The sequence below is a fragment of the Calypte anna genome, chromosome 1 (assembly GCF_003957555.1).
Source record: "Calypte anna isolate BGI_N300 chromosome 1, bCalAnn1_v1.p, whole genome shotgun sequence".
NCBI classification, from domain to species: Eukaryota; Metazoa; Chordata; class Aves; order Apodiformes; family Trochilidae; genus Calypte; species Calypte anna.
In genome coordinates this window covers 195,394,320-195,420,546 of record NC_044244.1, presented here as the reverse complement: position 1 = coordinate 195,420,546, position 26,227 = coordinate 195,394,320, and the positions used below count along the sequence as shown (strand labels likewise).

General features: G+C 41.9%; 1 protein-coding gene across 13 annotated transcripts in view; it reads left to right on the top strand.

Moving 5' to 3' along the window:
- The first annotated feature begins 5,404 nt into the window (after positions 1-5,404).
- The window catches only part of EMSY (EMSY transcriptional repressor, BRCA2 interacting), a 40,153-nt gene continuing 19,330 nt past the window's right edge, over positions 5,405-26,227 (top strand). For 10 of the 13 annotated variants that reach the window (XM_030464220.1, XM_030464239.1, XM_030464276.1 and 7 more), the window contains exons 1-9: positions 5,405-5,517; positions 6,653-6,761; positions 10,079-10,178; positions 10,698-10,772; positions 12,995-13,170; positions 14,455-14,607; positions 17,803-18,062; positions 22,507-22,780; positions 25,330-25,620. In XM_030464220.1, coding sequence (XP_030320080.1) covers positions 6,692-6,761; positions 10,079-10,178; positions 10,698-10,772; positions 12,995-13,170; positions 14,455-14,607; positions 17,803-18,062; positions 22,507-22,780; positions 25,330-25,620 — 1,399 coding nt within the window. In that variant the 5' untranslated portion in view covers positions 5,405-5,517; positions 6,653-6,691. Of the gene's footprint in view, positions 5,518-6,652; positions 6,762-10,078; positions 10,179-10,256; positions 10,342-10,697; positions 10,773-12,994; positions 13,171-14,454; positions 14,608-17,802; positions 18,063-22,506; positions 22,781-25,329; positions 25,621-26,227 lie in introns of those variants that run through there. The other 3 variants (XM_030464246.1, XM_030464230.1, XM_030464251.1) reach the window with 2 other exon arrangements.

Below are 26,227 nucleotides of genomic sequence, written 5' to 3'. Positions count from 1 at the left end.
CTCTTGTTTTGCTTTCTGAAGAGTCAGAAAGTACTCTTTAACTTTTGAGCCTCCTTTAGCTGATGACTCAGTCAGAGATTGAGGATATAGGTAATGAGAACTAAGAAAGCAATTAACATCTGGAGGGCAACTAAAGCTAGAAAAAATGCTTTCACATCCTGCATTTTCTTCCTTTGCCCACAATGAATCCATTTTATTTTTCTGAATTCACTGAGAAAATTTCACCTGCAGAATATTTAGCCACTTTTCTGTAATAATGAAGGAAGCCTAAACCATATTGTCTTTATTTTCAGTTTTTTAGGATCTAACCACTGCACTCTTGACAGTTTATTCATAAGACCCTTAGAAATGCTGTGAAATCTCCATTTCCTCCCTGGATTAGGCTGGAAGATCTAAACTGGCTGTGTGGAGTCATTCTGAGTTCTGATAACCTTAATTGACTCTTGTGGAAAGATCTGTGCTGTCCCTAGGACTGGTTAGGGCTGTACAGCAGATAAGGGATTTTTGTGTGATAGGAACTTGACTCCAGAAGACGCAACAGAACCAAAGCTGGAGAGTGGGTCTGCTGCATCTCCTGGGACTCATCTCTGCTCCCCTCCAGACACAACTTTGGTGGATCCATCCCAGTTGATCAACCAGTGCAGAGTTCTGGCCTTGGTTTAAGTTCCTTACACTTTTCAGGACTCTACTGATCTGTTTTGGTTTTGGTTTTTGTTCATGGTATCTCAGCCCTCCCATTTTTATGGGTAATAGAAAATTGCTTCTAGGTTAATCAGCAGGAAATGGCAACAGTGCTGCCACAACTACCAGCAAAAAATTGGCCCTCGTGTTTTCCAGACCTCTCTTTGCCTATTTTGTGTCCATCATCAGCAAATTCACAGATGACCCCAAGCTGGGGGGAAGTGTGGATCAGCTGGAAGGCAGGAGGGCTCTGCAGAGGGACCTGGACAGACTGGAGAGTTGGGATGATCCCAATGGGATGAGGTTCAACAAGGCCAAGTGCCGCGTCCTGCACTTTGGCCACAACAACCCCATGCAGCGCTACAGGCTGGGGACAGAGTGGTTGGAGAGCAGCCAGGCAGAAAGGGACCTGAGAGTTTGGATTGCCAGGAAGCTGAACAGGAGCCAGCAGTGTGCCCAGGTGGCCAAGAAGGCCAATGGCATCCTGGGCTGGCTGAGGAACAGCATGACCAGCAGGTCCGGGGAAGGGATTCTGCCCCTGTGCTCAGTGCTGGTGAGGCCACAGCTTGAGTCCTGTGTCCAGTTCTGGGCCCCTCAGTTCAGGAGGGAGATTGAGGTCCTGGAGCAGGTCCAAAGGAGGGCAACCAGGCTGGTGAAGGGATCCAGCAGAGATGCTGTGAGGAGAGGCTGAGGGAGCTGGGGGTGTTGAGGCTGGAGAAGAGGAGGCTCAGGGGAGACCTCATCACTCTCTGCAACTCCCTGAAAGGAGGTTGGAGCCAGGGGGGGGTTGGTCTCTTTTCCCAGGCAACTCTCAGCAAGACAAGAGGCCATGGTCTCAAGTTGTGCCAGGGGAGGTTTAGGTTGGAGATGAGAAAGAATTTCTTTCTGGAGAGGGTGATCAGGCATTGGAATGGGCTGCCCAGGGAAGGGGTGGATTCTCTGTGTCTGGAGCTATTTCCAAAGAGCCTGGATGTGGCACTCAGTGCCATGGTCTAGCAACCGCAACGGTGGTTCAAGGGTTGGACTCCATGGTCTCTGAGGTCCCTTCCAACCCAGTCAATTCTATGATTCTATGATTTCCAAGTCTGAGTCTTCATCCTAAATAAAAATAAAAAGTATCTGTAGAAATCCAGCAGTTGCAGCTTGAGACGTCTCATGCATAACTGGCTCATTTTTCACATCTCTTCTGCTCTGTGTGCCCAGAGGAAATGAAGTGTTTGCCATTTCCTTGAGTACATGCATATGCATGGATGTTATTGCCAGTGTTTGTCTGTCCACCTGGCCCCTGATGACTTTTAATCATCCCACATTGGAAAAAAAAAATAAAAATAAGGTAGAAAAAATACCAAATTGATCTAATTAACAAATATAGCTGCTGAACAGAGCTGAGAAAATCTTTGGGGGCTCTCTCTGAGCTGTGTTGTTGGCAGAGATTCCACTGGAGAGTGTGTATGAGAGCAGAGTGCATGAATGATGACACAAATTCGAATATTCAACTCAAATTCACACTTTAGTAGGGATAATATGTAAAAAAATAAAATAAAAAAATGAGGTTTTGGTAGTTTCTTGGCCAGGTAATTATTTATTCCGTAAAACACCTCAGATGAAATAAAACCACTACTCAGCTAACACAGCACACTTAAAACTGATGAACAAACCTCAAAAAAAGTTATTTTATTCTGGTAAAGGTGAGACTGCCCTGCCTGTTTCTGTCGACCACAGTAATCCAACTAAGAAACACTTTTCCACCTCAGTTTGCAGTGGTGTCTCTGATAATTTGGGGCACTAAGCTGGTGTGCATCTTCCTTAGGACATTTATTTTAATTAGCTCAGGGTGTGCAGAGATGATGGCACTTGCCTTCGGCAGGGTCTTGTTTAGAAAGGCTTTAAAAATCAGGGGTTTCATTCAGGAGCATGTTTACAGCTCTGGTTTAAGGTTAGCATTTTGCTCTGCAGTTACCAATTCCCATCCCAGCACTTTTCAGAATCAGACCACTCTTCATTCAGTGTTTTGATGCTGCTGCAGCATTTCAGGTGAAATTCATCTCCCCTGATTTTGATGAGTAGGTAGTGGAAGCATCCCCCAGGGTTGTGATTTCCCAGCTTCATTTGATAGTCAGTTTGAAAGCCTGAAGAGAAACAGGCACTTTGTAGACTCCTCTGCCTTATTTTACTGATCTTCATGAGAAAGAGGTGGGTTTTACCCTACCACTAGATATTTCTCTTTAGATGGATATCATCAGCTCAGCTGATAACTTGGATATCTGCCCCTCCTTGGGGGGGGTATAGAATCATAGAATTGGCTGGGTTGGAAGGGACCTCAGAGATCATCAAGTCCAACCCTTGATCCACTACTGCTACAGTTCCCAGCCCATGGCACTCAGTGCCACATCCAGTCTCTTTGGAAATAGCTCCAGACACGGAGAATCCACCCCTTCCCTGGGCAGCCCATTCCAATGCCTGATCACCTGCTGTTCAGCCTGGAAAAGAGGAGGTGCAGGGGAGACCTCATCGCTCTCTACAACTCCCTGAAAGGAGGTTGGAGCCAAGGGGGGGTTGGTCTCTTTTCCCAGGCAACTCTCAGCAAGACAAGAGGCCATGGTCTCAAGTTGTGCCAGGGGAGGTTTAGGTTGGAGGTGAGAAAGAATTTCTTTCTGGAGAGGGTGATCAGACATTGGAATGGGCTGCCCAGGGAAGGGGTGGATTCTCCATGTCTGGAGATATTTCCAAAGAGCCTGGATGTGGCACTGAGTGCCATGGGCTGGGAACTGTAGCAGTAGTGGATCAAGGGTTGGACTTGATGATCTCTGAGGTCCCTTCCAACCCAGCCAATTCTATGATTCTATGATTCTATGATTTTAAACCTCCCCTGGCACAACTTGAGACCATGGCCTCTTGTCTTGCTGAGAGTTGCCTGGGAAAAGAGACCAACCCCCCCCGGCTCCAACCTCCTTTCAGGGAGTTGCAGAGAGTGATGAGGTCTCCCCTGAGCCTCCTCTTCTCCAGCCTCAACACCCCCAGCTCCCTCAGCCTCTCCTCACAGGATCTCTGCTGGATCCCTTCACCAGCCCAGTTGCCTCCTTTGGACCTGCTCCAGCACCTCAATCTCCTTCCTGAACTGAGGGGCCCAGAACTGGACACAGGACTCAAGCTGTGGCCTCACCAGGGCTGAGTACAGGAAAATCAGTCTAAGCTCTTCTTTACTGTTCAGCTTCATTGTTTTCAAGTCCTTGAGATTTAAACTGCTGTAGAGAACAATAGGAAATGGGAAGCAAGAAAACATTCAGGGAGGAAACATTTTTCTGTACAATTCTCTGGAAATAATAACAGCACTCGGAGCTCTGCAAACTCACTGCACCCCCTCCACCTGCTTTCTCCTCACCTCAGCAACCACCCGGCTGCTTCTGCCTTTTTGAAAGCCAACTATAAAACCCAAGGTTTTCTGGGAGAAAGCCGAAGAAGGAGGAGCCCTCCCTCCCATCAAACTCTCCGTCCCCAGGGCACCCGTTTGCTTTGCAAAATCAGGAAGCGTGCAAGATGAAGAGCAGGAAACAAGAGCCTGGAGGGTTAAATGAAGCCCTGCGAGACGGAGACCCGGCAGCAAATGCTCCTCCTGAAGGGGCTGGAGCATCATTTTCCAGCAATATCTTTGCAGATGATTTTAGGCATTTTTTTTTCTTTCCTTTCTTGCAGAACCACGCAACCACCAACATAGACACATTGTTATGAAGCTTTAGCTGCACCCCAGAGATTTTTTTCTTTGCTTTATTTTATTTTATTTTACTATTTTATTTTTCTTTACCATTTCTAATCTGATCTAAGGACTTTTAAATAAATACCACGCTGCTTTTCTTGGAAACGTGCAGGAAATAAATAATAATAATAAAAAAAAAACAGACTTGGGAGGGACCTTCAAGATCATCGAGTCCTGATCCCCTGCCATGGGGTTACCTCCCATTAGACCAGGTTGGAAGGTGCAGGAGGGAATTATAATCAGGAGTTATAATCAGAAGTTATATTCACTATTTTATATAAAATATCTGCCAGTCCCCGGGGCTCCGAATTTGATGCTGGCGGCTTTGGGGAGCAGGTGATTCCTTCACTCCCCGATGAATTACGGCAGGGAGCAAAGAAAAACCCCGCAACCCTTCTGAGCTGGGGTTTTAGGGCGTGGATTCTGTTTTTCCTTCATGCCCTGATTGCTTGCACAGAACCCGCGGTGGCCGCAGCCCCGCGCAGCACCGCGCGGAACCGGCGCCGGTTTGAAGTCAGAAGGCTGGAAGCGGCCAAATGACGTCAAGGCTGACGTCAGGGCTGCCGGATACCTTTGCAGGAGCAGCGATCAGCCCTTCAGCCTCATGTTTAGGGGTGTGCGGGATGGGTTTAAAACACCCCGCGCTTGCGGCACCGCACGATCGCAGCGCGATCCCATCGCGGCGGATGATGCGCGCGGGTTTTTGTCCCTTCTCGCTGCCCGTACCCGGCCGCCGGGCCATGGCGGGACGGTCGTCGCCGCTTCCCACCGCGTCGACCATCGCTCAGAAGACTACAACTCCCAGGCGCCCTTTGCGCCTCGGCGCATGCGCATCGCTCTCCTCCAGCGCCATCTTGCCACCCGCTCATTCCATCTCCTCCCTTGGGGAGTGTGGGGCCGGGACTACAACTCCCGGCGTGCTGCGCGGCGGCCGCGCATGGGCACTGCGTCCCGCCGCCATCTTGGCCCGGGGAAGCGCTGCCGCCGCCGTCGCCACTAAACAAACCCGAGAGCGGCACCGGGGGGGGAGGAGGGGCCCTGCCGCTGAGGAGCCTTTCGATGTGCCAAGCACGGCCGGCCAGGTGGGTCCCGCTCCCCGGCACCTCCTATTCATTTCCCCCGCTTTGCCCGGGGCTCTCCCCTTCGGGGAGAGGGGCAGCTCCCCTTCCCCGGACGGCGGGGACCCGCCGCCCCCTCACGGGCCCGGAGCCCGCGGGCAGCGCCTCGTCCCTTGCCTGCAGGCCGCCGGCTCTGCCCTTCCTCCCGGCGCCGGGAAAGCAGCGGCCGCCGGCTCTTCTCTTTTCCCTCCCTCTTTCCCTCCCTCCTGCCGGCCGGGCCCCCCCCCCTTTCCCCGGAGCCCAGCGGGGACCCATCGGGGAACCCATCGCCGCTGGCTCCCGCCTGTCCCCAGCCCCGAGAACCGTCGGGTGGCGGCTGCCTCCGGGCTCCTTTGGTGGTGAGATCCTCCCTCCTGCCAGACCCGCTCTGGAAGGTGCGAAGGCGCCGGGGCTTTTGTTCCCGGTGCCCACCCCTCACCCCCCGCCGTGCCGTTCCCTGCCCGGGGGAACACGGGCAGGCACAAGCCGGTTCGCCCCGCTCGCCTCCGGCTCCTCTTTTTCCCATTATTCCCCTCTTTGCACCGAGTCCTCTTTCCCCGCCACCCCCGGGATCTTGCTGAGATGCGATCGGGCGAGGGGGTGTCCCCGTGTTTGGGTATTTTCGGGAGGTTGATGTGGGTACGTGAAAAGCAAATTTTTTTCACGTTTTTTTTTGTTTTTTTTTAACCGTTCTGCCGTATAATAAGGCGGGTGCTAAATGCATTCCCTCGGGGGGTGGGGGGCGTGCGGTTAGCAGGAAGAGTTCTTATAATAGGTGCTCTGTGCATAAAGAGAGGGAGGAGACTTGCACATCAATTCTGAGAGCGTTTCAGCATGGAAAAAGAAAAAAAAAAAAAAAAAAAAAGAAAAAGGAAAGAAAGGCTTGAGAAGGAGATGGGAGGGAGACTCGGGGGTGATGGATCTGAGCGATAGAGTCGAGGAAGTCCGTGCCCTTGTGAAGCTGCTGAATTCCTGCATGGCAAAGCATGCCATGACAAAGGTTGGAGAGGGGATGGGAGGGAAATGTCTCGGTCGGTGGAGTTTTGAGCAGGGTTTATCGGCTTGGGAAATCGATAGATGATGGACTCGCACTTACTGCCTTTATATTCCCTTTTTCCAGCGAGGCTGAGCTCTGTGGGAGCACAGACACAAGGGCAAGATGCCTGTGGTGTGGCCAACCCTTCTGGATCTCAGCAGAGATGAGTGCAAGAGGATCCTCCGCAAACTGGGTACAGTAAGATACAATTTGTGGGTCTGTATGTTTGCCCTTTTCAGATTTGCCTGCCCGCTGCTTCCATGAAATACTTTTAATATGTCTACAGGCAACTTACAAGTCATTTCCTGCATTTTGCATGTGTCATTGGTTTGACAGCCCTGGCTTAAAATGATATTTGGCAGATGCTCTCTGCCTGGGCAGAATGAATAGAAGCAGAGTTGTTTGGGGTTGGTAGAATCTTTCATGGGTGTCCTGGTCCATCTCTGCCTCAGTGTTGCATCGCTTGTTCTTTTGATGATTATTAACATGCAGTGGGATACTCTGTGAGAGGAGGGTCTCCATTTGTCTTTCAGTTCTCTTTTAGACACTTTTCTGTACCAGAAAAATCACAGAACCCTGGTTTAGTTGATGTAGTAGAACTGAGTTCAAGTAGTAAAGGTAATATTCTAAAGACTTGAAACAGGAGAAAAAAATGTGTCTTGTGATTTGCAGTTACACAAACGATCAGGGAGGTGTGAAAACAATGTTCTCTCTTAATTGTCACAACAACAGGAGCATTGTTTCAAATAAATTTACATGTCTGAGGCCTCCAGCCCAGCAGATATGTACTGGGGGATTTTCTTGTTGGATACAGGTGTACAAGGAGACCTGCTTTTGTATTTTGGAAGGTTTTATTTACTCCTTCCACAAATCCACTTTTGTCTGCCACAATTCTTTATTAAACTATTGATGCAGTTGGTTTTGAGTTCTCAGAGCTCAGAATTTCTTTTCAACCTGTTAAGGATTTGTTGCCAGTTTAATGATGTGAAGTATTAGAAGAGAAAAAAAACAAAGTAGGTTTATTGTCAGATTTCCTTCTGAGGTCCATAACATGAGAGCTGACAGAGGGAAAGTTGAGACCTCCTCTTAACTTCCTGTGTCACTCAACTTGCAGCTTTTTCTCCTCTTACTTGAATGTTAAAAGGTGATGTTGTCTACTTAACTGTTGCAGGGTTCTTGTACATTATGAAGCCATCCATTGTATTCTTCAGAGAGCTGAGAATTTATTTTCCCTCTCTGCCTTTTTCCTTTAATTTCCTGGGAATCTGGGATTTGTGTTACCTTGAAGCAGATACTGATGCAGATGTTGCACACACCGTTGCAGCTGAGCCGTGCAGCCATTAAAGTGACAGCCTTGGTCTTAAGCAAGGCTCAAGCAGTATGAAAACTAGAAGGAAGTGCAGAATGCCAAAAGATTTGGACTGGGTCTGTGCTACTAAATTTTGTTAACGTAGCTCTTCTGGCTTGGAGCATGGAAAAAAAAACAAAAAAAACCCTTCCACCCCAGCTGGCAGAACTGTGCTGGTGCAGCTGAGCCAAACAGAACTGCAGCTACACCTCCTTCAATGACATAACCTAGGCTGACAGGAAGAAAAAAAAAAAAAAAATAAAAAATTTTTTTTTTTTTTTTTTTTTTTTTTTTTCTGGCATGAGCTCTGTCCCCACAAGAGGGCCCTGCCAGCAGAACAGAGGATCAGAGGCTGTAGCAGCAGCCTCTCTTCTAGGGTACAGAAGCTCTCAGTTTCACCACCAGCCTGGAGAAGGGGAGTGGGGAGAAATAGCTATCTAACAGTCCCATCCAGGAACACTCATCTGCTTTTCCAGCTTTTTTCCAGCTTATTTAGTGACTGTACAGCAGTAGCTGGGCAATCCAGAAGGAGTGGAGTGCAGTGGTGTAGGTGAGGCTGAAATGCATCCCAAGGTGTGCAGAACTTAGCCTTGTTCTGTGGAGTTTGTGGTTGATGACTGAGTAAGGGGGTGCTGGCAGCACCTTACACTTGAAATAATATTTATTTGGGAAATCTGTTTGATGTGTTTCATGCTGGAAAGGGAGCAGAGCAGTAGCTGATAGCTATGTGCTCAGAAAGGTGAAGAAGCTAGCTAGAGCTGTTCCATACTCATTACTAGCTTCTAAAAAGCCAGAAATGTGCATTTTAAAGCACTGATGTAGAGGATCTCTATTAAAAATGCAAAAAGAATAAAAATAGCCTTACTAAATAACTATGTGGTTATATCTGAGAATTACTTTATGTTGATAACAGAGGAAAATAATTAGTATCTTAAATATTGTAACGTGGTTGTCTAAATAAATGTTGATATTAGTAATAACTACTGCATTAATTAGGAAATGTTTTGTATCTGGAGCTCTAAATGCTTCTGTAGGTCAATCTGCATCCCTGTGCAGGCTGCATAGCTAACCAAAGCCACACTGCTTTGTGTTTTGTCTGCTTAATCAGGACAGGAGAGCAGGGCTTCTTTTCAGCACAATTCCTTGATTTGATTTGTAAATGAATTCTTTGGAATCCTAATCTGAAAGCTTTTCAGAGCAGCCTCAGCTTTTCCTTTTGCAGGAGACTTCAGAGGTGTTAGGTTTTGGCCTGCCCCTTTTATTCCTGCCTTTGGTTAACTGGAATCTGTTGTGGGGTTGGTTTGGTTGGCTGCTGAAAGACACCTACAGAAATACCAAAAGAATTTTTCTTTCTAGTTTAAAGCAGGAGTTCCATGTGCTAAGCTTAGAATAGCAAGTTATTCTCTGGCAAATTAACAATTAAATTAAAATAACTCCATTGTTTGCATTGGGTGCATTTTCAACCCTGCTTCATAGGACAAAATTCAGAAGTTTCAGTAGCCTTTAATTACTGTTATTTTTTAAAACACCAGTGGCAGGGATTCACCTGGAATTATAGATCTATGTTAAATCAGAGTTGTATTGTGAGTTAATCCCTGTGATGGCTCAACATTTAAGGATGGCTGGATTTTTTCTTTTGTGCTGAGCAAGTTGAATTCTCTGTGTTGCATTCTTTTCAGGTTCAAGCAGTTGTACATCTCAAATAAATGGGCATAAAAGGTTATGACACTCATATTTAACAAACTAGAGCTAATGCTCTCTGTCTTCATTAATGAAATCATTAAGGAAAAACCAGTTGTTCTTTTGACAACATATTTCTTTTTTCATGCCAAGCTTTTCCGTGGAACTTTTAATAATTATGTGTTTCAAAGATTCCTGTTTCTAGAGATTTCTGAGCTGCTCTTCAAATCTGGGGCCTGTTTCTTCAAGTTTTCTGCCTGAAAGCTGTCAGCTCAGAGAGAACTTGAAATATTTGCTTGAGTTTATGAACCAGACAATCTTCTGTGATGATACAATTGTGTCAGCACTAAATGACTGAAAGACACGTTCCTCTTAATGATTTTGAAAATTAATAGAACACTCTCAGTAATACTGAAAATAACTTTTTTTCTTTGCTTTGCTGCAAGCATTAAGTAGAAATACTGTTTTCTCTGCTTCTTCAGAACTGGAAGCTTATGCAGGTGTCATCAGTGCCTTACGTGCACAGGGAGACCTCACGAAGGAGAAGAAGGATCTTCTTGGAGAACTCTCTAAAGTGCTTAGGTAAAGCTGACCTTTTTTCAAATAAGAACTGATGAGCTGTTTTCCTGGTAGCTCTGCTTCTGTGGTTGAAGCCTGACTGCTTTGTTGGTGTTTGGGGAGATGAGGGGTGTTAGAATCCTCACAGCTAGCTCGTGGATGTCAGCTAGCTTGGAGTTTCATCAAGGTAGGACCTCAAGGTGTTGGAGTCCAGGTTACATCAAGGTGTAACTGCATGTTTTTTATGCTAATTTTGTCACTGTGTGCTTTATTGCTCTCACCAGGAGGTTGGATTCTAGCTGCTGTGCAGTTCTATGAGCAGAAATATTCTTTTTAGTCTTTAGTGGTATTTTTTGAACAACAACACATTCATTCTTCCTCACCGTGATAGCCGAAGTTAAGTGACAAATCTCTTCAATGTAAATGCCCGATCCCTTTTGTCTCTTGAGTGGGTTATTCATAAATTTCATTTTAGCTGGAAGTTTTAGATAAATATTCATGTCTCTGCCTGACTAAAACAGATGGCTCTTTTTTTTTTAATAGTATTTCAACGGAGCGACATCGAGCCGAAGTTCGGAGAGCAGTGAATGATGAACGACTGACAACTATTGCACACAAGTAAGTCAGGGGTCACTTTCTGTCTGATTTCCAAAGGTATCCTCTGGAAAATCCATTATGCCTTTAATGAATGGTAGAACTTGGAAGACGGATGGTGTTTGAAAGAGCAGTCTATAAAACAGTGTATGGATGAAGGAATTACCGTGTTGGATTTACAGTGGTGCTTACTGTGGTCAGGTTTTGCAGCTGAAGGCATCTGGTCAGGTTTGCATCTCATTTGCTGTACAATATTAAAAGCTTTCTGTAAGGTAGGCCAGAAGAAACAGAGAGGAGAGAATAAAGATAAATCCAAAAGCAGGAGGAACATTTTTGCTTTGTTATTTTATTTTTTTTGCTTTACCTTTAGGTTTATTTAAACCTGTTGGGAAAGGCTGTGTTGAGACAGACAGAACTACATAGAGACAGGGAAGGAAAGAGGTGGCAGAGAGATTAATGGAAAACTGTCTATCAGCACAGAGGGTGGGGGGAAAATGGTCAGAGTAAAAAAAATGCAGCAAGCTAACTGATGACATCAGTGTCCACTGTTCTCTGCTTGATGCAGCTGCTGTGCTGGCATCAACTGGGCTGGTTCCTCCTCACATTTGCTTTTGCAAGCTCCACATGATTTGGAGAGAGGGAGAGGAGCAAGAGGGCAAGTGCTTACATATCTTTGATAGTTATTTAACAGCCTTACTATTTAAAGCTGGATTGCAAGTGTATTTTTCTTTCTTTTCTGTGTTACAAGCATTGATTTTTAAGTTTGGATCGTGTAGCTTGGGATTTATGGGGAGAGAAAAAAGGAAATCATAGAAATAGCAGACCACTTGGAGTTAGGAGTTGCCTGATCCTAGACTTGCCAAAATCAGCATCCTGTTACAGTGCTGCAGAAAGACATTTAAGGGTTTTAGTGTTGAAGCTTAAAGAGATAGATGTAGACTGTTTACCAAACAAAACCCACCAGTTTCCTTGTGCTTCTTTAAACAAAAGGGAAAAGAATAATGAAAAATAAGCATTTGGTTGTCAAATCAGGATTCTTTTCTTAACTCAAATTTCCCTTTTCTGTAGTAGTTCTGGTTTTAACATTTTACAGAATGAATGTAAAGTTTGTCCTGAGGTGCTGAACTTCCAACAGATGAGGTATTATAATCTAAACAAGGTGCAGTTTTGAAGTGCTGCTGCATCACTTTATTTTTTCTGTGGTAATTCTTTGTAAGTGATGGTCAGTACTCTAGTAGTTGACATAAATAATTCTCTAACTTGTTAGGAAAGCTGACTTTGATAGCTTTTACTAGATGCAGCATTTGTAGTCTTTTTATTTTAATGGTGTATTTTTATCTCAGCTGATGTAGCTCTGCTTATACTATATGAATATGTATGAAGAATGCTGAAGTGTATCAAGCTTTAACAACAGAGCAGACCTGCATTTTACCAACTAATTTGTGGTAGCTTTTACTGCAGTTTGTTTGCAACTGTTCACGTGAGAAGTTTGTTTTTTTTTTCCAGAATATATTAATACATTAAATGGGTTGATTTGCTTAAGTATGTAACAGCACTGGAAAATAATTTTCCATTTTTGGTTTTGCTGATTTGACAAATGACTCATGTAAACCAGTCATACACAGGAGCACTTCTCCATCTAGGTAACAGCAGCATATTTTGGAACATTTTAATTCTTGTGTAAGTTCTGAGGTTAAGAGAAAATGAGAGCAGCAGGCTGGTTTCTCTTGAGGAAGATGACCAGGCTGTAAAGAATTTAATATTCCATTACCTTTTTTGGGACTACTTTAAGAAATCTGACCAACTTTCCTTTTTAAAATAAGATTTGCATTAGAAGCCAAGTTTTTTTTTGTTTTTTTTTTTCCCTGTAATGTAATCAATTCCAGTTCTCTTAGGAAATCTATTGGGTGTCTTCATATTTTGGCCATCCAGAAGTAAAGTCTGTACCAACTTTAATTGAACAGTAGCTAAAGTAAGGATGGGGTTTTGACCCTGACATCCAGGGCTTTTTAAGGGCTCTGTGAAACAAAACAGTGGAAGAAGCAGCAACTCTTGAATATTCTATGGGAGGATTTCTACATCAGGTGGGAAAACCACATGAGCTTTCATGAAATGAAGGAAGTTGGAGGTTCTTTAGAAGCTGAGTTTTAGGCGTCCGCTGTCGAGGAAAAAAAAAAAGCTCCATTTAAATAACAAGTATTTTGGAAACTTGGCAAAAAACTTATGGAATGTGCATTTCTCTTTAGTATGTCTGGACCAAACAGCTCCTCAGAATGGTCTATAGAAGGTCGTCGACTTGTGCCCCTGATGCCACGCCTGGTCCCTCAGACAGCTTTTACTGTGACTGCAAATGCTGTCGCCAACGCAGCCGTTCAGCACAACGCCTCCCTTCCGGTTCCTGCAGAAACTGGAAACAAAGAAGGTGAGAGAAAGCTGGGGTTCTGCTGAAATCAATAGGAATATAAAAACAATGTCACAGGAGTGTGTTTTTGCCTTTGGATTCTAAGTGTTAGGTTAATTTTTTTTTTTCTAAAAAAAGAATCATCCTTATTGTGCAGTTTTTTGTTTTTTTTTTTTCTTTTAAATAAAAGATGGCTTTTCAGCATAAACCTGACAGCTTTGTGTTAGTGAGCATACTAGCAACTGAAATTAAAAAAACAGTTGCCAGGAAATGAGGGGGAGATTCACTGGATAACTTGTTCAAGCTCTGCAGACTATAAAAACTTGGACCATTGGCTTAAGATTTTGTAAAGAGCTGTAAGTCATGGAATCATAGAATCATAGAATTGGCTGGGTTGGAAGGGACCTCAGAGATCATCAAGTCCAACCCTTGATCCACTACAAATGCAGTTTCCAGCCCATGGCACTCAGTGCCACATCCAGTCTCTTTTTAAATATCTCCAGGGAAGGAGAATCCACTACTTCAGTGATGAGAGATGTTTCTGAACACTTGACTTAAAGAATGTGAGTAGGTTTTAGTGAAAGTCAAGCACATTTTCCTTTTTTTTTAATGTTGTTTGTTGGTTTTTGTAGGTTTTTTACTTCAGATTAAACACACCAAGTTAACAAATTAAAATTTCCTTGTAATCTCCCTGTGCCATCTAAATAATGCTGGCACACATTCTACCTAATGTTGCTGAATAGGTTTCATGCGACCAGTGAATGTGTAACACTTCTTGAAATGGGCTGTCTTATTCTAGTTTTGTGAGAAATACTGGATCATTGTACCAGTAAGCAACAGTGTAAAAGGTTGATTGAAAAAAATCATTTGTTCTTTGCTGAAGGAATATTTTGGGTTTTTTCAACTGATGTAATTTTGAGGAGATGCATGAGCTATTTTCTGTCACTTGCCTGTCTAGGTGTGCTCATTGCAGAAGAGCAAAGAGGTCAAAATGTTGAGTTAATGCTAAACTGAAGAATAACAAGTTGTGAAGTAAAACATCACATTAATACCAATAAAATAGAATCATCAGCACAGGTTTCTGGGGATGGGAGAAGGGGAAGTTTGATTTCTGTGCTGTCTTTGAAGGCCTTGAATTCTGTGACAATTTAGATCAAACTGGGGAGTAATCAACAATAACAGTCCAAAGTTTTGGATAATGACCCAATAAGTCTTTTTGACTTCCATTTCAACTGTTTAAAATAGTGATAGAATAATGGGATTCTGCACTTCAGTTATTCGGAAGGTGTCTTTTCTCCTCTTCAGTGGTGGTTTGCTATTCCTACACAAGTACCACTTCAACCCCAACATCCACCCCTGTTCCAAGTGGCAGTGTAGCAACAGTGAAGTCCCCCAGACCTGCCAGTCCAGCCTCCAATGTAGTCGTCTTGCCAAGTGGAAGTACTGTTTACGTCAAAAGTAAGTGATATTAGCCACTGATTAACAAAAGGGAAAGAAAGGGACAGGCTTGTGACTGCAGCATGGGCTGAGTTAAACTTGCTGACCTTGGGCAAGTCATGTAATGCCTTTATGCCTTCCTTTAGGCTGAGGTATGAGTGTATTGCTTCCCTTTTACAGAGAAATTGGGCTGAGGATAAAGCCACTCACTGGAAAATGCTGCAGGGAGCAGTAACGACAAAGACAGCAAGAGTGAAATGTACTTAAAAAAACCCAAACATATATATATATATATATGGGAATTGCTGTGTATCAGGATTTTTAATCCAGCTTGTTCAGAAGTTGTTTTTAAGGTGGCTTTGTTGATGGCTTCTGCAGAGGCCTTACCTCTTCTACTTAAACAGTGCACAGTGGGCACTTGTTTGAGTTAAAAAAGCTCCCTGCTTTCCACTTTCACAGTTAGCCTGGACTTTTTTATTATGCAGTAGTTTGGCAAGCATCTGTGTGTTTACAATTTATTCTGTCTGGTCACTTTGTGATTTATTTGGAAGCAGGTCTTAGTGGGGCTCAAGTTGCTGGGAAACTCAAACTCCATATGAAGTCCCACCAGCCACCCATCTTTATGAATTTAAATTTGGAAATCCAGGGCACAGTATCTAAACCATGTTTGTTTTCCTTGTTTCTCTCCCCTTCTTTCTTTGCCTAATAAACCAGCTAGTTCTAAAAGCAGGCTGTATCCTCATACATACTTCCAGCTCATCAAAGGTAGTTTTATTTAACTACTAATTAAAAATGTTTCCTCTGTCCTTATTTGTTGTCTGTCAAAATGCAGGTGACAAACTGAGATTAACAGTGAAGTTAATAGGTGCCATTTTTATGCTTGCTCTGGATAGCCTAAATATTTAAAAAAACATTTTCATCTTTGTGCTATCTGTGCAGTGTTTATATAAACTTACGGCTGATCAGAAATGTTACATTGTACATAAACAGTGTTACCTGCAAACCACCATCTTTAATGTCTGTATCAAGCCACAGAACCCATTACATTGAGATTTTTCATTTTTCTGATTTAATGCACTGATCACTCAGCTTTAGTTTAAAGATTCAGGGGAAAATGTTCTTAACCTCTTAAAAATTTAATTTAGACCTCTACTGAATTATGACATGATAATGAGTGTAAAACCAATCCAGACACATGATAAAAGGATCCTCATTTTCATTCCCTCCATCTTTAGATTCTTTTTTTTTCCCCCCCCACTTTATTTGCTTCATTTTTAGTTTTTCTTTAAGGTATTGTGTGGCTTTCAGGATGTGTGGTTTCACCTGAGTTTTAACAAACCAACTTGAGAGCAAACTCAGGAGTCCTGGGTTCTCTCCTGGTGACTTTGCCACTTTGTCACTGATCTGTGACCTCATCCCAGCCACAGTCTGATTGAGCCATTAACCTCTGGGTGCCTCTGCTTCCTTGCTTGTCAAGAGTGAGTTACAGCTGAGCTGTGTTACCTTTTAGCTAAATGCCTGCAGAGAACTTTGTGCAAATGCAGTTTCTAACATGAAATTGTGGGGATAATGTTCTTGCAGAACCCCAGCAGTGAAGACAGGAGTTGAAAGGAGCTGTGTGTAACAAAATAATGTTCTCTAATTTAATCTTCCTCACTTCTACGTTCTTGCTTTTTGGGTTTGTTGTTTTTATGGTGGATGAGAACCAGAAACAAGTAGCTTTCTCTTTCAGTGTTTCTTTCTTGGTGACCCATCAGGGTCCTAACATCCTGGCTGCTTGTGGATTTTTTGATTCAGCATGATTCTGAAATTCCTGCACATTTCCAATGTGATTACTGGCAATTTTCAGCTGTGATTACTCAGTGGTTACCAGTTTGTGTGGGGCACTCACAGGCATAACCAAAGGTCTGTTCATAATAGACCTCAGGGTCAGGAAACCAAATCTCTCTGCTTTATGGGTGGAGATCACTGCTTAGACAAAAAACTGAAATTAAAAAAAAACAAATTTAAAAAAACAAACTTAGAATAGAGCCTCTGCTCCCTTTCCCCAGCTCAGCCTCCCATCTTCAGGCTCCCATTCAAGCTTTCTGAAGTCTACCTGCAAATGAGCTGGTTCTAAGAGAGAATCCTGTTTTTCAGAAATCATTTGCTGTGCTGCTGGTCACTTTCTTGTCCATGTAAATTCCTGCATCTTCAGTTTTCAAATGCCAGAATATTTAGTAATTTTAATTAGAGGTTGACCGTAATTAGATCTGGAGCCTAATTAAAGATTGACTGTCAACCAAGTTTACTTGGGTTACTGACAAGTCTGCTTTTTAGTGGGACAGCATTTTTTTTATCTGTAAGCCCCAGACACTCTAAAAAACATCTTCAACCTTGTTCTGTATAAGGGAAATGTGTATTTTCTGCATATCTCTGTCTTTAAATTGTTTGACAGTGGTTACTTTCAGAAATACAAATTGCAGAATGATGTTTGGTTTTTTTTTCTGTGTGCAGTAGATGATTGTGAGCAAGAATGAACACATTTGAGGCCACATTTTTGTTCTTTTTCATGACTGTGTGCTCATTTATATATATTGCACAAAACCACACCAAGCAAGGCAGAAGCTGACAAAGTGAGGTTTGACCTCCAGTCTTAAATGATATCATTAAAAAAAAATAAAACCAGGATCTCAGGATGCTGTGTTGAGGTGAAAGGGAAGAAAAGTAACTAATAATAAGGATGTCATAAAATCAGGTACAAAGGTTGAAATTGGAGCAGACTGCAGGAGGTTAAACTTCAGCAGTGCAGTTGCTGTAAACAAAACCAGCAACAACAACAGTGCAGTGTAAGGTTTAAAACTGATATGTGCAGGTTGAAATGTGCATGACACTATCCCAAACCTCTGGTGTGCATATTCTCATTAGTCAAGCTTCTGGAGACAGAATGAAATCCCTGTACTGGCTCTTTTAGTCACTTAAACTGAATGAAGTAACTCAGTAACTGAGTAGCTTGGGGTTTTAAGTGGTTTTTTTATTTTAATAGTGGTCTATATCAAGGACTAAGACCATCTGTGGTGTGATACAGGCTAGTTGTGACCTTAAATAATTTATCCTCTATTTTGCTTTCTCTTAATTGAAAGCCAGTGCTAAGACTCAGCGAGCTGTGATGTTTTAGAAAGCACTGAGAGCTGCAGCTGGGGAAAATATAATTTAGAAAAAGTACTTCTTTTCCAGGTGTCAGCTGCTCAGATGATGATGAAAAGCCCCGCAAGAGAAGGCGAACCAACTCCTCTAGTTCTTCTCCTGTTCTCCTGAAAGAAGTCCCAAAGGCAGTGACTCCTGTCACTAAAACTATCACAGTGCCTGTAAGTGGCAGCCCCAAGATGAGTAATATAATGCAGAGCATTGCCAACTCCTTGCCACCACACATGTCTCCTGTGAAAATAACCTTCACTAAGCCCTCAACACAGACAACAAACACAACAACACAGAAGGTATGTGGGGGAAGCTGCCAAATGTTCCATTATTCTGGTTTGATCAATGAGTAAGATGTGGTGTTTGACTCTTCTGTGAACTGTCTAGCTGTTGTGTTTGGGTTTTTTTTGGTTGTTTTTTTTTGGTTTTTTTGTTTCTTTTTTTTGTTTTGTTTTTTTTTTTAAGGATTGCACTTGGGATAAGGTAATCCCTCTTTAAAAACAAACAAAAGAGAAAACCAAACTCTTGTATGAATTTAGTTCACCTGTGTGTGAAAAAGGACCTGGATTGACAGCCTTGGAGACTGAAGCCCTCTTTTTATCCACAGAACAGGTACAGCACAGGCAGCGGGAGTGCAAGCTTCCCCCAGACTGCCCCACCAATGTGCCTCAACCCTGACCTGAAGGGACCACTTCTAGGGATGAGAGGGGATTCAGTCTCCATGCTCATTCAATTCTTGGCCTCTCTGGTGAGACTGCCAACAAGGTTGCCAGTTAGTACCATTTGTGGTGTTGGGTTTTGTGATATGGACACTAGTCCACTGAGAACTGGATCACATAGGCCACTGAACAGCCTTCAGATGGTAACAACTATTGGTCAAAGGTAATCTTTCTTATTTCTATTTTCCTTAATTATAATTATTCTTTGCAGTAGTAGAATTCCAAGAGAGGTGGCATGGGTTTTCCCTTGCCAAGACTTTGGTCTAGAGACTACTTTTTTTTTTTTTTTTGGGTCTATAAAGCTTATTCTTGGAGGTGATCAAAAGCTGGGGGGCTTTATTTTCCTTTCAGTAGTAGTGTGCCATTTCTCATTCTACATTAACAGTGTTACTGTGCTCAAGAGCAGTTGCATTATTTTAGCTGAGTGTGCCCAGCTTTCACCAGAATGTGAGATTTTTTTCCATGTTGAAATTTTATAGTGAACTCAGATTTTATGTGCCTGATCTATGGCACAATTATTTCCCAGTGCTTTAGGAAGTATCTCAGATGAGTCTACCTTTTTGTTCTCAAAAATTAAAAAAAGATTAATGACTCAGACCAAGTTCATTCCTGGTACAGTTATTAATTAAGGCAGACTTGGGGCTGGGAGGGGGGACACACATCAGTGGAATTAATTTGGCCTTGGTACCACCAGACTGAGGTAGGCTGTCCACTAACAAGCAGTTTTTTTTCCAACTGTGAGTGTGTGACTGTTGAGCTCAAACCTTCACTCAGTATTTGTTCTATCATCAGTCATCTTAATTATTTTATTATTCCATTTGGATTAGCAGAGTTCCCATGTCCTGATTTGTGGAAACTTTGAATCTAAGGAAGATTAACTGAAGTAATGTGCAATAAAGAACTTGCTTTCTGGCCTTTTCCCACTTCAGAGCTCTTTGATTCACAGCTCTTTAACAATGTCCTTGGTCAGATTTCATCTCTGAAGATGTGTATAGAAATTTGTGAGTGAGCATAAACCATCAAATAAAATCTCCTGCATTTAGTGCAGCAATTCCACTGCTAGGACAGGGCTTGACCATCCTGTTGCTCTTCTTAGGCTCCTCTTGTGCAGGGAGAATTTTGCCTTAAACCTTTGTAGTGTCCTATGAAAAACAAGTTGAAACCATGGTAGTTGAAACCATGGAGTATATTAAATCTCCCAAAAGAAGAGAATGGACTGTCAGGAGGGTCTTTTCTGCAGCTGTGCCTCTGACATGGAAAATTCAGGATTTGCTTTGCATAGTGTGACTTGACTCTCATTAATCTGCAATAAGTAAATTGATCACTTGTTTCATTAAGTAGTCATAGTTCTGCTTGTATCTCAGCTTGTCACACTGCCCTCTCTTGGTGGATTTAGATATTCCCAAATACATAACTGGATCATTTTGGTGGGAGAAATCCCTTGTAGTAGTTTTAAATTAAATGTCAGGCTTGTTACACTCAAATTGGAAACATACTGTTTGAAACAAGGGCAGTTGGATATGAGTGAATTTGTTGGATGTGAATGAAATGCTTTATTTCTGCATGCCAGCTCTACATTGTTTTGACATTTAAGGAGGTTGGAGGAAGATGTGTTATAACAACTAAGCTCCAATTTGTGGATTCTCTTATCAAGTTCTCTGTCTAGGACAGAAGGAATCTAACTAGTTGAACTTCTGGCAGTTAATGCCTTTATTTCCTCAGGGGCTAGGTTTTGATGTGCCTCAAAACAGAGCTGACAGGACAAATTTCAGTGTATTTTAGGAAATAGTTTTTACCTAAAATCAACAGCAACAAAAAAGCAACTTGCTGGGTTTTTTTTTTTCTTTTGATCATCAAGTCTTTCTCTGTAAAAGATGTGATGCAGTTGTGGAACCCATGATGATGTTACTTGCATCATTTCAACAGAAGTGGGAAAATAGTGTCTCAATATTGTTGTGATTTGAGCTTTTTTACATTTTTAGTGGCAAATTGTGTTTTCTGGCTCTACATCATACATGAAGATCACTGAAGTTTGTTCTGCTGTGTTCTTTTTGAAAAAAGAAATAGAATTAAGAGATCTAAACCTGCTTAGTTACAGGACAGCAATCATTCTTAAACTATAATGCTTTACAAGCTTTTTTTCCCTTGTATAATTACATTTTTATTATGTGATCATCTTGGACTGATGGTTTTATCTTTGTCTTTCAATGAGGAGCAATGGGTTTGGGAGTTGTGACCATAGATTCATTCTAGTTGTCTCTACTTTGTTGAGATGCTCAACTTGCCCTGTCACACTCTGGGTTATACAGGAAGTTTAGTGAGAATAATCTGCCTTTTTTAACTGCAAGTTATACTTTGACTGTACTCCTAAAGTAGTTGTCTTGGATGGAATGGAGTTGGTCCTAAAATTAAAACACTTGGGAAATGTTTCTTGTGTTAACTGAATATTTAAGAACTGGGATAAAACTCCAGAGCTACATCATAGCTTTTTTTTCCAGAATCAAGCAGTGTTGTGTTAGCTTGTCTGGTGGCTGTAGCCTAAGAGAAGTTCCAGACATGTATTTTGATTAAATCCAGATTAGGCAGAAGGCAAAAATAAGAGAAAATGTTCTTGGAGAATGCAATAAGGTGGCAGAGCAGCAGATGTGGAGAACTTGTCCTTTGGGCAAGGGCACTTGTGGTCAACCTGCTGTAGCTCATGGGCCATTTAAGGTTTTGGTTTTCCTCAGATCAAAATCTTCCCAAGCCCTAGCTAAGTAGCAGGGACCATAAAACTGAGCCCTGGGGAAAATGCAGAGGGAGAGGCAGCAATAGTGGTGGGATTTGCTGCTTTTATTCCATCCATGTGGTTATTTCCTGGTTTGTTGGTTTGTTTTGGGGTTTGTTTTGCTTTCTTTAAGATAAATTATAAACCTACCCCCTCACTGCCTTCACTTAAGTCTGTTTCTAGTGCCATTATCATATCATTTCTATATCGGGCAAGGTTTCAGTAGTCCTTTGGGTAGTGCAGAAGACTTTTAGTTTGAGGTGACCTAAGTTTTCTTAACTCCTTATGTACCTTTTTTTTCCTATACACCTTTGTTACATCAAATTGTTAAGTTTTCATTTTCAAGGTTTTTAATAAATGACATTTTTATTGGGACAGTTGCAATATTAAGATCATTTCTCAATGTTCTTGCATGGTAAACTGAAAATGTTACATTTCTGTGCTGTGTGTTTCTATTTTAACTCTGTGGTTATAAGTACAAGGATGTTCATATATGCAGAATAAAAGGAATCTCTCCCTTTTTAACAGTTCCCATATCCAATATTTAAGATATGCTTTGTATTCTAGGTCAGTTGCATAAGAACAGACCTTTTCCAGTGTTATAATGAATTCTGTCTTACTCTATGTCAAATCAGATTTATGGCATTTTAATTGTACCTCATGCTGGGGCTAATGTTTCTTCTCTTAAGACAAATGGTTTTCAGATAGATGAGGAAGACTTTCTTGCTATTAAGAGCACTAATTAAAAATTTTAAATTATTTTAAACTCAAATCAGGTTTTCCACTGATAAAATGTTATTTACAGCTTAGTGGATCAAAATTATTTCCCATAACTGACTGTTAATGGATGATGGCAACAGATTTATTTTTTTTTAATCTTTATGTTCTTGATGTATGTGCAAGGTTTGGGAGAACAGTGTTTAAAACTTGCTTCAAATCCTTTCTGTTCTATTTAAAATGGGCTTTAGCCTTCTTGGCCCAGTTTAACAAAGGCAAGCAATTCAGTCATGCCTCTTTGCCTTAATTCATGAGATAATGCTACTCTAATTAAATAGTAATTGTTTTCCTAAAAAAAAACCCCAAAACTTCTTGTTTTGAGGCAATGTTTATTGCTGCAAGCTAATTGAAATGTTGTTGCCAGCAAATGTGAATATGGTCTTAATAAAAACTAAAAAGACACAGATATATTACTGAATCTTTGCACTTTTAAAGAAACACAAAGGACAAATTAATTTCTTGTTCTTCTTCTTCTTGCAGGTGATTATAGTCACCACCTCTCCAAGCTCAACTTTTGTACCCAACATCCTTTCCAAGTCCCACAACTATGCAGCTGTTACAAAACTTGTCCCAACATCAGTCATTGCCTCAACTACTCAAAAGCAACCAGTGGTTATTACTGCTTCTCAGTCCTCCTTGGTCAGCAGCAGCAGCAGCAGTAGCTGTTCCACTGCCTCCTGCACTGCAAATACTATTGCTGTGACTGCTGTAGTCTCCTCAACACCATCAGTGGTTATGTCAACAGTAGCACAAGGTATGGAAATAAAATATTTTTATAAAGGGTCTTTCAGGGCTTTGCTTTCAGAGTGGCATAAGGGAGATGCACTTTGTAAGAAAAGGATGAGTAAAGCACAAGAGATGTGAAAGAGGGCTACTGATCATAGAATCATAGAATTGGCTGGGTTGGAAGGGACCTCAGAGATCATCAAGTCCAACCCTTGATCCACTACTGCTGCAGTTCCCAGCCCATGGCACTCAGTGCCACATCCAGGCTCTTTGGAAATATCTCCAGACACGGAGAATCCACCCCTTCCCTGGGCAGCCCATTCCAATGCCTGATCACCCTCTCCAGAAAGAAATTCTTTCTAATCTCCAACCTAAACCTCCCCTGGCACAACTTGAGACCATGGCCTCTTGTCTTGCTGAGAGTTGCCTGGGAAAAGAGACCAACCCCCCCCTGGCTCCAACCTCCTTTCAGGGAGTTGTAGAGAGTGATGAGGTCTCCCCTGAGCCTCCTCTTCTCCAGGCTGGTGAAATTAAGAAGCTCCTCAAAAGTTCTTGTTGAATTCTATCACTCTTTGCTTCAACTATTAATGTGCAGGTCCTCTGAGATGGTGTGGCATAGCTTTTTATTTTGAGAAAAACTTACATGCAGCATTAAAACCCTGTAGCCTCAAAATGGTTTGCTTTGAGATGCATAGAAAATGGATGTTTCCAGTAAATGGTAGCTTCTCTTCAATCCTGATTTACAAAACCATGCAAATTAACAGCAAATAAATGAAAGTTATGCTTGTCATGTCCAGTCTTAGCATATTTCTTGTGGTAACTGATCTTGATGACTTTGGAAAAGTAGAGAAGTATTTACACCTTTTTTTATATGTGCATTTTACCAGCATCTCAGTTTTCACCTCCTTAATAATTAAGACCTTGAATGGGCCTGGATTAAAATTTCTAGGTTTCTGATTTCTAATTCCAACTGTGTCTGCTTGCTTGATTGATTCAACTCCACAGCCACTACCTAACCTTTTGTAAGGGATGCTGTGGATGACTGAAGGGGCCTCAGTGACCAGCATTTGAAAAACACTGAAAGCCCACCTGGGAGAAGGCTGGAGATGGAGAGGGAGTGGTAGGAAAAGGAAGAGGAACTTACAGTGGAAGAGGAGAGATTTAGCTTAGATATTATGTAGAGATTCTTCCTTATGAGGGTGGTGAGACACTGGCACAGGTTGCCCAGGGAAGTTGTGACTGCTTCTTCCTTGGAAGTGTTCAGGGCCAGGTCAAATGGGGCTTGGAGCAACCTGGGCTGTGGGGGGTGTCCCTGCCCATTCAAGGGGGTTGGAACTGGATGATCTTTAAGGTCCTTCAGTAAAAACCATTCCATGACTCTGCCTGACACTGACAAAAGTCTCATGGCAGTTTCTTGGCCCACATTTTTCATTCTTTCATTCCACAAAAAGTTGGGCTAAAGAGTCAAGGCTGAGGACAGGGAATTTTTCCTTCCACGTTGCTTCTGTTAATCAGATCCAGGTGATCCAAATCTACAAAGCAGAATGGCTTACAGGAGAATTTCATATTGTTCAAACTGTGGATTTTTAATTGGATTTGAGCATGGAAGAAGATAAAATTCTAAAATATATTGGGTGGAATATCTCTTTTTTTTTTTTTTCCAAGATGAGCAGTGTCACTGCAGAAGATGCTGGTTAAACATTTTGTGATTTGAACTAATAATCACTCCAGCTGTGAAGAAAGTTAAAATAATGAATGAAAACAGCTGACCAAGGAAAGGGGGAAACTGTTCTTGATGATAGAGTGAGAAAAGGGTTGCTTATTTAGGTTACCTAATGCTGCCATCTTTACATGTAGCAAAAAACAGATTTTCTTACCATTTTTCACTACAGCTGAGACCTAGTTAAAAACTGCCTTTCTAAGACATGTGCTTTATGTTTGTCTTTTCTTGTTCTCATGGATGTGCAGTTCAGAACTATAGATGGAACTAAATGTTGCTGGAATTGCCTTGACAATTGTTACTTTTTTGGATGATAGAAATAGGTATTAAGATTTATTTGAGAACTTTGTCTTTCCATCTTACTGCAGATTGGTTTCAATCACTTTATTAATTGTAAGATCACTTAACTATTAGCACAAAACCAGATTTCTGGATTGCATATAATTGCTCAAGTCATTCTTTTAAAGTCATTCATTTCAAGTCATTCTTTTAAAATATCATTGCCCCCACTTTACAGATATTCCCTTGTAATGTTAATGAGTTTGGTATTTGTCATCCTCATCTTCTAAATTTCTGTAGTCTTGTTTTGAACCATGAATATTTTGCTTTCTTGAAGCTTAAAGGTTGGGTTTTGAAAATATTTGTGAATGATTTGTACCATGAAAGGTGCAGGAAGTGGAAAATCTGTGTAGAGCTCCTTCTGAACTGACACCTGCTGTGTGGCAGCTTTTATTACTCATGTATATCAGTGCATCTTTTAATCATGAAGACATCTTAAATGCAAAACTGTTAAGGAAATGTCAACATTTTTCTTTCATCTTGCACTGTTCAATCTTAACCCATCTCCTCTTTCACAGGTGTGTCTACATCAGCAATTAAAGTTGCCTCTACCAGACTACCTTCCCCAAAAGGTTTGGTTGGGAACCCAACTCAGATCTTAGCACAGTTTCCCAAACAGCATCAGCAGTCCCCCAAACAGCAGCTGCACCAAGTACAACAGGCCCAACAACAACAGCAGCAACAACAGCAGCAACAACAACAACAACAGCAGCAGTTGGTGCCATCTTCTGCAGCTCAACAGCAGCAACCACAACAATCTCAGCTGCCACCTGGAATCAAGCCCACTATTCAGATCAAACAGGAATCAGGTAGTTGGAGCTAATCTTGGGGCATATTATTGCTAGTTGGTGAGGTCTAACCCCACAACTCAGGGGAGAGCAGGGTAAAATTCTGTCCAAAAATGTGCATGGGGAGCTGTCATTAAGGCATAATTATTTGAGGACAGAATTTAACATTAAACCTGGATATAAGGAGAGAGTGAAGGATGTCTTAATGCTTTTTCAGCTAACAAAAATTGAAGAATTTGGCTCTGTCACTCTTGTTTTGTTCAAATATACCAAAATATTCCTAATATGTAGGAATAAATGTTCTATCTTTAGAAGTTGCAAGATGTGTAAATATTTCCAAAGGTCACTTGATGAGCAACCTGGAAGTCACCAGTTTCCTGAAGATTCAAGAGCTGTTCAACTGTATCAACTAGACAAAGAAGTTAATCCATGTTTTAATTCTTTTCTTGGGTCCAGATATCAAAACCTACTTTTGAGGTAGCTTTCAAAACAAATACAATTAGATCTGAGCCTGAAAGTTGGACTGGATTTCTTTGTAACATTGATTCTTTCAGCTGACTTTGAGCAAGTCTTGTCATCTTGTGTACTCTGATGTAGAATACTGTACTTAATAAGATGTAGAAAGAAG